We start from the raw sequence: 12,935 nt of genomic DNA, 5'->3' as shown, positions 1-12,935 counted from the left end.
ACCATTTTCAAGTAGGTGGGTTTCTTGAGATGGTAGTTCGTGAGTTACTGGTCGAAATCTCTCACTGTGAGACTTAAGAGCCCGTGAATTGGCACTGATCCATCGCATACAAACTGCACCTGCAGCACCAGCCAGGTGACAAGAGGCACAGCAGTAGCCAACAACTCAACAGGAACTCTCAGGACCTGTAGTAACAGTACAAGGAGAAATGGGTACAAATTGATGGAAGGGGAATTTAGGTTAAACATTAGGAAGAAAGAGTTCCTGTGAGGGTGGTGAGACATTGGAACAGGTTGCCCAGGGAGGCTGTGGATGCTCCAACGCTGGCTGTGTTCAAAGCCAGGCTGGACAAGGCCCTGAGCAACCTGTTCTAGTGGGAGGTGTCCCTGCCCATGGCAGAGGGGATTGAGCCTAGATGAATTTTAAGGTCCCTTCCAACCCCTTAACATTCTCAGATTCTAAGACCCCAGACTATACAGTCAAAGCCCAATTAATCCTTCATTCAGAGTCCCCGCTTTGAGGCTGTCTGGCCTTTTTGACTGATAAGACACCGTTTCACAACCCCCTTTTCACTCTCTGTAACTCTCTGGGCAAGTGACAGTTTCTGACTCTTGAGATCCCAACGTCAGAAGCGCACACACTCGGAGAAGTGAGTCCCATCTGATCACACACAGCACGATGTGTGCTGGGACTGCGGTTCTGGCGAGCTTGGTGCCACCCGAGGGGCAGAGAGGGCCCGGCCACAAGATGGCGGCCGCCGCTGAGGCGGGAGGGCGACTGCCTGAGGAGGTGCCGGCGGAGCGGAGCGGCCGCACCATGGAGCGCCGCGGGAGCGGCGGCGACAGCGACACGGACAGCGACGAGACTGTCGTGGAGGGCTCTGTGCCGGAGAGCGATGTAGAGGAAGAGGAGTTCCGTAGGAGGAGGTGGTAACGCGGTGTGGCTGGGAGCGGCACCTGCTCACCTACGTGTGTGAGGGTGGCGGCAGCTGAGGGGGCCGCTCCCGAGCTGAGAGTCTTCTCTCTTCTCTTTTCTCTTCTCTTCTCTTCTCTTCTCTTCTCTTCTCTTCTCTTCTCTTCTCTTCTCTTCTCTTCTCTTCTCTTCTCTCCCTCTCCCTCTCCCTCTCCCTCTCCCCTTCTTTTTTATTTGTTTTCTTTTGTTTTTTGTTTTCTCCGCTCTGTTCAGAGCCGTTTTATATGCTCCTGGACCCAGCATTTCGTAGCTCTGCAAATAGCTCCGTCTATTCTCATACACCTGTTGTGCCTCGGGGCTTATGTCGCCGGACCCACCATTTTATTAACATTTTAGTCAGAAGAAGTGAAATGTCCCAGAAAACAACTCTGAGAAAATAAGCACTATTAAATGCAGTTTGTGCTAATTCTATTTCCTTGCAACTTTGCCTTGATGTCATTTTCATGGCATTATCTCTTGTATCCTTTAAGAAGTGGCAAGGATTTGAAACCACACGCAGACCTTTATGATGGCTTTGTGACACGGTAGTTCTTGGAAATACTTGAAGCAGCGAGGTGCCTCCCTAGTTATGGTTTTCTATGCAGAAAATCACATTACATGCCTTGAGTTTGGGGTTTTTTACTGTTTGTGTCAGAGTTCTCCTAGGTGTGTCCCCACGGCAGAGGTTGGGACGGGTGCTCGGAGATGCCCTTTGAGTTTATAGGACTGTAATGCTTGAAGCTCCTTAACGACCTTTTGTTTTATTTGTTTTGCAAAGGTTGGCTTTTCTTAACAAGAATATTGCTTTAACAACTGAGATAAGTATCAGTAAAGGTACGACAGATTCTTTTTTCAGTCTGTGTTTAAACTGTTGCTTTGGATTTTGCTTGAGTCCATGTTTAAACTTGGGTGTTGCATGAAGTTCATATTTAGAACTGTGTGCTCTTTGATTATATTCCTAATTCCTAATTAAAATCATATTTTAAAAGATTCTTCAGCATATTTTTAGTATTTGATCAGGTTTGCTCTTGAGTTCTCTGTGTTCTTCCTGTGCACTGTGACTGAGAATCCCTGGTTTGAGAAGTGTTGGAGCTATATATAGAGATATTGCTTTTATTTATATGAATGCATTTTTGTGTATGTGTTTGTGCAGAATAAAATAAATGGATTCTATATGCATAACAGTTGTATGTAACTCTAGCTGCTTATGGCATTTTTAAAACCCCAGTAATATTGTTAGTATATCTGTTCTCTTTAACATAAAAACTGTGAGTTTCTTTTTAACATAAAAAGTTTGAGTAGGGATATTTCAGTGCATTGTGTTTAGTGTATCATTAAATACTTTCAGCATGAATGAATGCACACTCATTTAAGATCTTAAAATATTCCATAATAACTCCTGTAGAGCAGGCTACATGAGCAAGCATATTTTAGTGACATAATAGTTTAATATTACTTCCTTGACATTTTTATATGTTCCATTTGACTTGCATCCTATAGGTTTTATTTCAGTGATATTTCAGACTGGGAATACTTTAAATGACATATGGTGTTCTTCTAGATTTGGTTGTGTTCCTCTTTTTGCCAGTTTGAAGATCTGAGCAAGCCATAATTTTTTATCAACCTGCCCTGAGTTAATACAAATCTTACTTTCAGCCCATTGAAATCTGCCAAAACTCCAATGGCTGTGATTTCCTAATGCTGAACCTTTTATAGTCGCTTAATGATCTTAATTAAAGAGGGCAGAATCATCTCATTTTGAACTTCCCTGTGGTAGTCCACTGGAAATAAATCCTTGCAACGTTCAACATACATGGGACATGTCTGTTTGACTGTGTTTAGTTTGTGGAGTGGGAACTTATCTGGCAGTTGAGTGGTGAGATATGTCTCTGCAACTGTAATAGATTGTGATATTTTTAGCATTCTGCCTGCATCATATTATATTTAGGAAGTTTGAATTAGAATTTCATCATTCACAGTTTTGTGCATACTTGTATAGTAATAATTTGGTGATGAGATGCACAGTATAAATATTAATTTGATTGGTGTTTTGTTAGTGTCAGTAGCAACACCTTAGTTTTCAAGCATAGGATCCAAACTTAAGGGTTTCTCTCTTTTTAAACTTTTTTTGAGAGAAGATCTTCATTTGTATGGTCATTAAAGAAATGATGCCATTTAGGAGTATATTTTAGTCATATGGATCAGGCAGGTTACCAAAATTGCAGTTATTAGTTTAAAAAATAATGGGAAAGATGTAATCTCCAATGAAAAATCAGGGATGGTTATGGAACACTAAGTGAAATAAATTTCCACTGCTGGCTTGTTTTATTAATTTCTATTTCATTCGTGTAGATTCAAAATCTAGTGTGATAGACTATGTAGCCAGTCGAATCCATTACATATCAGAAGTTTTGATGCATGTAGCTCAGTTACTGAGTTATGTAAAAAATTATGGAATCATGGAATATTACACAGAAATTAAAACAATCAAAATTTTAATTACTAAGGATTTTTTTTTTCCTAGGAACTTTTTCTCCAGAAATCTGTTTTATACAGAAATTTGGTGACCCCACATATTATCATAAGGCAGAACAGACAAACCCAGTAAGTCCACCAACGGTAATGTCTTCTCTAAGCATTTTTAATGATTAATTATTGATAAACCCGCTGGGGATCCCCTTGAGGAGCTCTGGTGGCTATAGCTGAATTGAACTTAGCACAGAGTCTGCAGGAATGTATCAAAGTGTCTTCTCTGGTGTTTCACGAGATTATAACCCTTTAAATTTGGGGAACAAGCCTAGGATGAAGATGAAAAAGTTGTGGAGCACAGACTTTTTAATATGTCCCTTTCAGGAGCTGAAGGGTAATCATCTGGGTTGACTGTGCTAGAATACACCCTGGGTTACTCAATATTAAATTAGCTGTGGTCCAATGATTGACCAATTGCTTCTTTCCAAAGGAAAGAGATAACAATCCAAAATGCAGAATAAATTGTCTGCTTGTATGATGATGGGGTAATTAATTTACTCTGTGGACAATTCTGCATTCCCTAATCTGCTAATTAGCCTACCTTTTAATGTATTTACCATGGTTGGTAGCTTGCCCATAAACTTCTATTCAGTTGAGCAATTAGCTTTCCACCTACATATGGCAGGGTCATGAAACAATTAGAGACAAACAGGTTCTCTGCTTTTAACTGTGACTGTTACACTGTCTTTAGCTGGATTCACCAGTCCAAAGCCTACAGTCTCCTTATTCTGGTAAAAGAGAGTTTTCTAAAAAGAGCTAGACTGCTTCCTAGATGACAAAAGGTACATTGAAAAAAGACATGCTTTTTGCTGAAGTGAATGTTTTACAGCTCATTCTAGAATTGAAAATAAATTTGTCTCAACTGACAGTGTGAGAAACAGTGAACAAAATCCAAAAGATGCTGTTATTTCCGAAATTTTTCTCCATAACTTTATTTTGCTCCTTGAGTGTCTGAGGGTTGTCTTGACTGAAGTTTATTGTGATTTTCTAAGGATGAAGGGAATGATAGTAGTGCACTTTTGCTCTTTCCCTTTCCCCTCTGGGAGATGATCTCACTAGCTGCTTCTTAACCCTGGCCTTTGGCTTCCTGGTTCTCACCAGATTAGCCATTCCCAAGTCCAAGGACAAATGCCTAGTCCACTAAAGAAAAAGTCAGAAAAGCAAAGAAACCTAGTATTTTTCACCAAATAGTCTTAGTATGTTTTGTTTTGGTGAAACCCGTATAGCAAGACACTGGCAGCTTGGTCATGCACAGCTGGGGACAGTTTAAATTTTTAAGTTTTTACCAAATACTGTAAGGAGTGATCTTGGCCTGTGGTCTTTGATACCCACATGTGTAAATAGAAACAATGTGGCTTTTCAACCACTTCTACAGCCAACATGGAATGTGCTATTATAGAAGCTTTCCTTCTGGTTTGTCCTCAGAAATTATCATGTATGAATACAGCATATATGATCACAGCATGTGATTGGATATGAGGCTCATGCAGAGTAAATGGCTGTGAATGTTTTTAGGAAAAGTATCGTCTGTTCCAGTTGTTCCAGAGAGTCTTAGCTTTCTTTGTACTTCAGATGGGTTGTGGGAGACTTATGATATGCAGTCCTGTCTTTGATTCCCTAAAGAAAAATTTTATTTAAGAATTTTCATCTACAAGAGATGCAGTAGACATATATACAGATTTTGTAGGATCCAGGTTCTTTTCAACAAATCATTTTCATTATCTGTTAACATGGTATTCTACAGCTTGTTCAGACAGATGTAATAGTTTTAAGTTTGTGCTTTCCCCTTTTTTATATTTTTTTTTCTTACACTGTTTGGTGAAGGACACCAGAAGTTGTTAGGTAACACCTAACAGCTTTTAAGCATTAGTCTTTTTTTGGAAAACATCCAGAGTCCCCTCATATATAAATAAGTGCTCAAGTGAGAAAAAATACTGAGATTTTGCAGGAATTTCTTCACTAAAAATGAGGGCAGGATGAAATACTGATCCCAGCATTCAGTCAGTGGCCAGAAATACAGTTTGTGTAATGTATATGGTTTGAGAAGATCTCTCAACCAGTGACCAATACACTGATTTCGCTTAGAACCTAATTTTTTAGCAGACAAAACAGCGTCTGTATCCGAGTTGTAGCATTAGTTAGCTGATGTTTTAAAGCACCTCTCTGAGCAATGTTAGCCAGTTAGAGAGGTTTAGTAGCTGCTCTGGTGTTGTCCTGACCTTGCTTGATCTCTGGGTAATGTTCTGTATAAGTATTCAGGCTGATTCGCCTGAAGGGTCTGTGTAAGCAAATAAATAACTTTCTGCGAACTATCTCATTGCCATGTTTTGGAATTACATCAGTCAATGATTGTTGCGCAAACTAAAGAATCTGTTCTGTTCCAGGGAGCCTTTTAGCAGTCCTGTGTCCTGCTCTTAAAGCAATTGTTAAGGTGTTTGTTTTTCCTGTGTGGCTAGTACCTAGTGTAAGCCAGAGAAATTGTCACATAGTGTCCTCTCCAGGGTGTTCTTAGAGTTGTCTAGTGCTGTTAATGTTGTCCACTGTAAGTCAGTGATTAATTTTAAAATTGCAGCCACTGTGTGCATAGTCCACTAGTAATACTCAGTCTTAGCTAAATGGTGTGAGAACCATTCTGCAGTTCACTTGACTATCTTAATCATTCCTAGTTTGCCTGAGACTTTCTATAAAGGCTTCTTTTTCCATGCTGAGGGAGATCTCTGCATTATTGGCAAAGGTATGAAAAAGAGATCCAAGATCTTTGTAATAAGGAGTTGGAATTTGGCTCCTACTGTGACATCAGTGCTCTCCTTACCCACCTGCTCTTTCCTGTGTTGGTTTGTGGCAGCCCTGCCAGAATTGGCTGATATGCAAGTCTTGAAGTTCCCTAAATATGGAATTTATAGGGATATTGAGAGCAATAAACTAAACATCACAGTCTTTGGAGCAGCACGCTGTCTCATTTAATGAAAAAAGTTATCAAAGAAAGATTGAAACTGTGAGTTGAAATTAAAACATTGTGTTTTGGTCCTTTGGTGTATAAAACATCTTACGTTTGGAGCAATTGTATCTTTGTTGCAACAGTTTGTTTTCCGTGTGGGTGAATGTTTTATTCTATAGTCTTGATTTATTTTTCAACATTTTTGTCAAATAGTACAAGTAAAAAAAAGGTTTAAGTGGAATGCTTTTGTTTCTTAGTAGTAATGTATGTAATAATTGGATCTAAGAATTCCATTTCCCAACTAAGTTACAGAAGGAAGAAGATAAGTGTGCAATTAAACTGAGAAAATAAACAGTTAAGCACTTACTAACTAGTTATGTTTTTTCTTCTTTCAGGTACTTCAAGAGGCATACACATCTGAGCAGTCTCAATCCCTACTGAAGTGAGTATAGTACATCATGTGGGAATTCCAGTCAGGCATACTGTAATTAAATAATCCTGTTATACTTGCATTTGTATGTTATTTTATTCCCAGTGTTCTATTGAGAAACAGTGGCAGTACTGTTTGAAAACTGTTGAAAAACAGTTTTCTTGTTTGCTTAGTGAAGGATCTGTATTTATGTTGCCAGTAGTTCAGTGTCCAGTGTGGACCAAGTGGTACTTGGATTTATTTTTGTTGATGGTCCTACTTTAAATGGTTTAAGAAGATAACCAAAAAGAGTAACAGAACTTGGGGAAAACCATTAAATGAATAAAAACTTGTAATAAATAATATTCGGCTTTTTGTTCCTGGAAACTATGGAAAGTTTTCAGCAGAAGATAGATTTATAACAGAAATATAGAAGGAAGTAATAAAGAATAGAGAAAGCCAGTTTTTTCACTTAGAGAACAAATGTGCAAACATTGCTAGCTCCACATAGGAAATCCAGAAGTTTTATTTATTGCATGTCCTTGCAAAGAAAGGACCTCTAAAATAACTGCAGCTGTTTCCACAGATAGCAGCCAATTCAGAGTACTGTAAAAATGTTCCTAAGATGAGCAGATTGCAATTCTTTAAGAATTTTTTTATTGTATTATTTAATCCTAGGGATTGGATAAACCATTCACCACCTATGCCTCATTTTTCATTAAATTCTGCAGCAGAGGAACAGCAAAATGATTCTGTAGGTATGTTGTATTTGTACAAAACTAGGAGTTGCTCCAGCTGAGGCAAAATCATTTGAGAAAATAATTTTATAAGCTGAAGGTGAGTATCCTTTTAAGTTTATGCAGAATCTGACTATATGTGTTTTTTACAACAATTGTTCAGTTTTTATAGTCATGGACTGCAAGTTCTGTTTTTGTAAGTATTGTGTTAGGATTGTTGGAAGAAATAACTGTATTCTCAAGCCAGTAGTATGTATCAAAATTAAAGTTATTTCATTGCTGTGGAGTTTTCTGATAAGGGTTACAGGCCACATGATGCTTAAATACCTTAAAGATGTGTAAGGTAAAAAGTTCATGGAGGGTTCCTGCTTGCTTCTTTCTAACATACTCAAGAATCAAAGGCATCTGTGAGAAAAGAGAAACAAAAATGCTACTGTTCCTCTGGTCCATATGGCGTGTACTGCTACTTAAGTTGTCCTTCCATTCCTCAGTGTTTCCAAAAGTGCAGAACTAACCCATCTGTTTTGCTGTCTTCCACTTGAGTTTATTTTTGGTAATCCAACAGAAAAGCATTCACTTTATTTCTGATTAGGAAATTGCCAGGGAGTCACATGAATGTTGAAACAAGGTGATGAGATCAGGGGGTTTGGGATCGTTGCTGTCCAGGGGCAGTAAGGTATTGGATTGTTTTAACAGTATTGTCTAACTGCACTGTAATTAGAGAGGACAGAGGCTAGGTCTTGTCATGTGAAATGGGTGGCAATTCCATCTGCTGATAGTCTTTGGAAACACAGGACTCTAAATTACAGTGATGAAATGTGACAAAATAGCGCTGGCATATTATTTGGTGACTAACAGAGCCTAACCAAAGATTTTATTGTTAGTTCTCATTAGGGGAACATGACGATAGTAATTTTTAAGGTTTGAAACTTAAGCCTCAATTAGGAAATTATGCCATTTTTTAAAGAGATGATAAGAACTTTCAGAAGTGGAAAGTAAAACTCAAATATTTTTCTGTTCTCCTAAATTTAGATATCGAATTGAATGGATTTCAAAAGGATTCAGAAGAAAAGGTAAGCAAGCGTGTAGCTATTTACACTGACACTGAGCACATTGAAAACAACTTTAAAGCTAAACTTTATTTTCTGGTTTTTTGGTAAGAGCTGTAGTTGCTGAGCTTGCAGTACACAAGGGTAGAAGCATGGCAGTGAAAGTGAGGTGGGAAGGACATCATCATGAGACAGAGTCTATAAAGGCTGTTACATAAGCTAAAGTAGTAAAGACACTTAGTAGCTTAAAATGTTCCCCACCAATGAAAGCTATGAGACAGACAGTGCGTTTGGATGATTTCTGAGGATGAAGAGGTTATCTGTAGCTGTCTTTTTGTTTGGGAGAGTCTTACTTGTGGTCAGAAATAGGTAGTTAGCAGAGTTCCTGCTGTGAAAGACTCTGCTTAACGCAGATGTCCTATCATTATGACTGTGTCATCTAGTCCCATTGATTTGTACCTACAAATAAAAAGTTAGGGTTCTATATAAATCAGTTTTACTTGACATTTTTGAAGGATCCTTTTTGATGTTTATGTCAGGGGAAGAGCAGTTCTTAGCAGAATTCACCAAAGGCAGATTTGAGACCAGTATTGATACCAAAATTGGCCAGATAGTAACTTTCTAACACAGTTGTGAGTATTTGAGAGCAGTCATTCTTTGCTGCAGCAGTGGTCACTTGGAGGATCCTTCACTCCATTGAGAGCTCTGAGCATCGGGTGGACAGGCTTTATCATACATACCAGTCCCGCATTCATTAGTATCCCTCTTACTTGATGTACATCTATTACCTCATCTACATAGCTGCACCCCTTATCAGAAGTCTTTGTGTGGTTCTTTGGCATCTTCTTTGGGTGTTTTCAATGTTCTTTTTAGGTGCCTATTCCTCGACCCCTACTTTTGAGTAAGCACAGTATCATTGTTTTACTTAACTTCTGCTTCATCACGCTTGCAGAACTGAGCTAACATCCTGTTTGTGTTTTGTATGGCTTCTGTTTGCCTAAGTTACATCCTTAATCTAGTTCTCCAAGACTGTGCTGTTCTATTCTTCTGTCCTTATCAGAGTAAAGTGCTGTTCTTTTTTGCTGTCCTTATTGCTCATGTCTTCCAGCAAATATGAGTGATGACAGGGTGACATATTCCATCGCAGAACAAAGGGGGAAAAATGAAATCTCTAAGGGTATTCTTTTCTGGAAATATACAACTATTAATATAAAACTATAACTTTATTAAATGAAACATTCTTATTGTACAAGGTTAGTCCCATAGAACAAACTCTAAATGTCTTGAAACAGAGATTGCCTGTTATTAATAACCTCTGGAGAGTAGGCAGATTGAATGCATTGGGAGTATCTCCAGAGAAGATATTTTAGGACCCTGGAGTAAGAAGACTGGAAATAATCACTACCGTGGATTTTACTTTTTGATATTGGCTGATGTTGGCCCTAAGCAAGGTCTGAGTCCTGCAGAAGGATCTTTAGTGAGATGAACCAATGACAATCACAGGCTTCCATGTATTGATTTGAAGCAAGGTCAGGACAGACCCCTTGACAACCAGCAATGAGTCACTGAATAGTTTGGTTTTTTGTGTCCCTGAAAATACAAAATCTGTAAATTACCATCTGTGCATAGAGTTCTGACACCTCACAATTAGTCTTGCTGAGTTTTCTTGGTTTTGATGATGTAGCAGCACTGATTTCTGTTGTGGTTGGTCTGTCTATAGTGGGGCCAATACTGCTCAGTGTCTTCATTAGTGGCCTGGAAAGTGGAACACACAGTATCCTCAACAAGTTCAGAGATGGTGCTGGAAGAAATGACTGATAGAACAGACAGTAGTGTTGTCATTCATAGGGACCTGAAAAGATAGGAAAACTGGGAGGAGAGGAATCTCATTAAATTTATCAAGGGGAAATGCAAGAAGTTCTGCATCTGGGGAGAAATAACCTCAGGCACCAGTACAGTTGGGGACTAGCTGACAGGAAAATAGCTCTGCCAGAGAAGGACTTTGGAATCCTGGTGGACTCTCTACTCTGCTCTTGTGGGACCCCACCTGGACTTCTGTGTCTGGAGTTTTGTGAACATGTCACATTTAAGGGTTGAATTTCAGTTGATTTTGGGGATTTTAGAGTCTTGCAAAATTTCACCCACTCTTTGACACATGCATTGAGCCTTTTTCTTGGGAAATTTGTAAAACATATACATGCTGCTTATACCATACTTCTTCAAGTAAAGAAAGTTATCACTAAAGTCTGGATGAATTAGAGAAGTGGTGTAAAAATAAAATGTAATTCAATAAAGCAAAGTAAGAAGTAATCAGTACTTAGAAACAATTTGATGCACATGTAAAAGATAGGAAACAGCTGGCACGGGAATAATTTTTCAAGAAAGAAACAAGGATTTATACTAGCTTGTGAACTGAACCTGGATGTATGCAGTCAGATTTCTGCCCTTACTGCTTTGTTGTGTGTGAGCTTTATCCAAATCATGTCACCAGTAGTTAAAGGTTTCTTGCATTGCCTGGTATTGCCACTTGCTGGCAGCAAGACTCCAAAAATGCATTGAAAGAGATTTTCTTAGATCCAGTATTACTAAGTACAAACACTATTATATAGAAATGTTATATAGAAAAAATATGATTTAGGTCTCTGGAGGCATCATATTTTTTTTTCTGCGAAGCATTTAAGACAAGGATGGGGAAAAATTAGAAAAGCAATTTCTTCGTGTAAGAATGGGTGCGTCTGTTGAATGTAGCTCAAAATTATTAAAAAAACCAGCAGTACAAATTTTCCAAGAACAGTTATGATTTTGTCCTCTGTACTCAGTGTGGAAACCACACCATACAAACTTCTCAAAATCCTAAAGTTTTGAACTGAAGTTTGTGGGACACAAATCCTCCATATCTGTATTGGATCCACATAAACATGTAATCAAAAAGTTATTGTGAATATATGTTTGCTCTCATTATTTCTGTGTGACAGAAATTTTGGGTGACTTTCTTTTAAAGCCTTATAACACCTTCAGGTTATTTGCTGTTGCCATTGGTAATGACATAATATCTTTGACTAAAACAGATATAGTCTCTTCTGCCCTGGATTTTCACTGCTATAGAAGTCAACAGCTGAAGCTGAAACTTCTTCTGAAACTGAGCTCTCAGTCTAACTCTTGTTAGTATATGAAGGAAGGCTTTGAGTCTTCCAGGTTTTGCAAAAGTTCATAATAAAATATACACATGTATAAAGAAAGAGAGATGACTTCTAAAGTGAATTTTAGTTAAATGCTTTTTATTAAGAGTTGCTCTATTCTTTTTTGTAAACTTTTAAATTTAATTTTTAGATATCACGAAAATTAAGTAATGAAGATTGCTGTCCAGAAATAAGCCTCTATCTTCATGATCCTGTGGAAGACATAATAACAGTTCAAGAGGAGCAGATGCCAGAAGATACAATGCCACGTGTTTTAGATTATTGCCACAGCACCTGCATGACCATTATTGACACAGATAACACAGTAAAAGAGCATTCCCTTAATAATGATACGGATCTTTCACTGTCATCCCTAGGGAAGATTTTCATGGATGTATTCACTGAACTGAATATAGAGACTAGTGAAGTTGACATCAGTGATTTGTTGAGGTACCCTAGTCATTCTGAGAGTCTTAAAGTTAAAAAGCCATTGCCTGACAAGTTAGAGTGTCAGGGTCATGCCTGTTCCATCGATCCATCAGCAGCTGAGAGCAATGATGTCCTGCCAGTAGAGCTTGTGGTGCCTCTGAATGCCTTGTCAGGATCAATGGTACAACCTGCCATTCCTCTGGTGCCAAATGAGAGACAGCTTAACACCAAGGAAGAGCAGCTAAATTCAGAAACCAGTGTTCTGCAGGTAGATGATGACTGTACTCAAATAACAAATGTGATGGAGCCTCGACTTGCTGCAATTCAGGTGGAAGAAGTAAATGCCTTCACAGGATCTAACTTGCAGACCACAACAAATGAGCAAGTATAACCACAATTTAATTAATATTTGAAATTTTATGTTAATCATAAAATATTATATGAAGCAGCCAAATTAATTGAAAATGGGAATCTTAGTAAAGAATAAACTAGCATCAGTAATTTGCATGTTTAAGTAATTTCAGTTGTTTTTGTTTTAAAAGTCCAGTACTGTATTTCCTGTTTGGATGTATTCATGTTATGAAAATAGCTAAGCTTGCTGGGATGGGAAGTCCTAGTGAAGTTAGTTTATTGACTGATGTGGAAAACTAGAATCAGCCTGGGTTTTACAGAAACTCCTAGACTGCCTGTACATCTTCTGTGTCTTATGTTCTC

At 38.3% G+C, this 12,935-nt stretch overlaps 1 protein-coding gene across 1 annotated transcript in view; it reads left to right on the top strand.

Moving 5' to 3' along the window:
- Positions 1 to 1,195: 1,195 nt before the first annotated feature.
- The window catches only part of ANKRD31 (ankyrin repeat domain 31), a 62,628-nt gene continuing 50,888 nt past the window's right edge, over positions 1,196 to 12,935 (top strand). Inside the window, exons 1-7 of the mRNA XM_054286240.1 lie at positions 1,196 to 1,430; positions 1,730 to 1,785; positions 3,476 to 3,570; positions 6,814 to 6,860; positions 7,506 to 7,585; positions 8,597 to 8,637; positions 11,944 to 12,606. Of these exons, the coding sequence (XP_054142215.1) occupies positions 1,363 to 1,430; positions 1,730 to 1,785; positions 3,476 to 3,570; positions 6,814 to 6,860; positions 7,506 to 7,585; positions 8,597 to 8,637; positions 11,944 to 12,606 (1,050 nt within the window). The 5' untranslated portion in view covers positions 1,196 to 1,362. The remainder of the gene's footprint in view (positions 1,431 to 1,729; positions 1,786 to 3,475; positions 3,571 to 6,813; positions 6,861 to 7,505; positions 7,586 to 8,596; positions 8,638 to 11,943; positions 12,607 to 12,935) is intronic.

The sequence above is a fragment of the Melozone crissalis genome, unplaced genomic scaffold (genome assembly GCF_028551555.1).
Source record: "Melozone crissalis strain CALT ecotype California unplaced genomic scaffold, PUWL_Pcris_2 ptg000005l_1, whole genome shotgun sequence".
NCBI lineage: Eukaryota > Metazoa > Chordata > Aves > Passeriformes > Passerellidae > Melozone > Melozone crissalis.
This window is presented reverse-complemented; position numbering and strand designations above follow the sequence as displayed.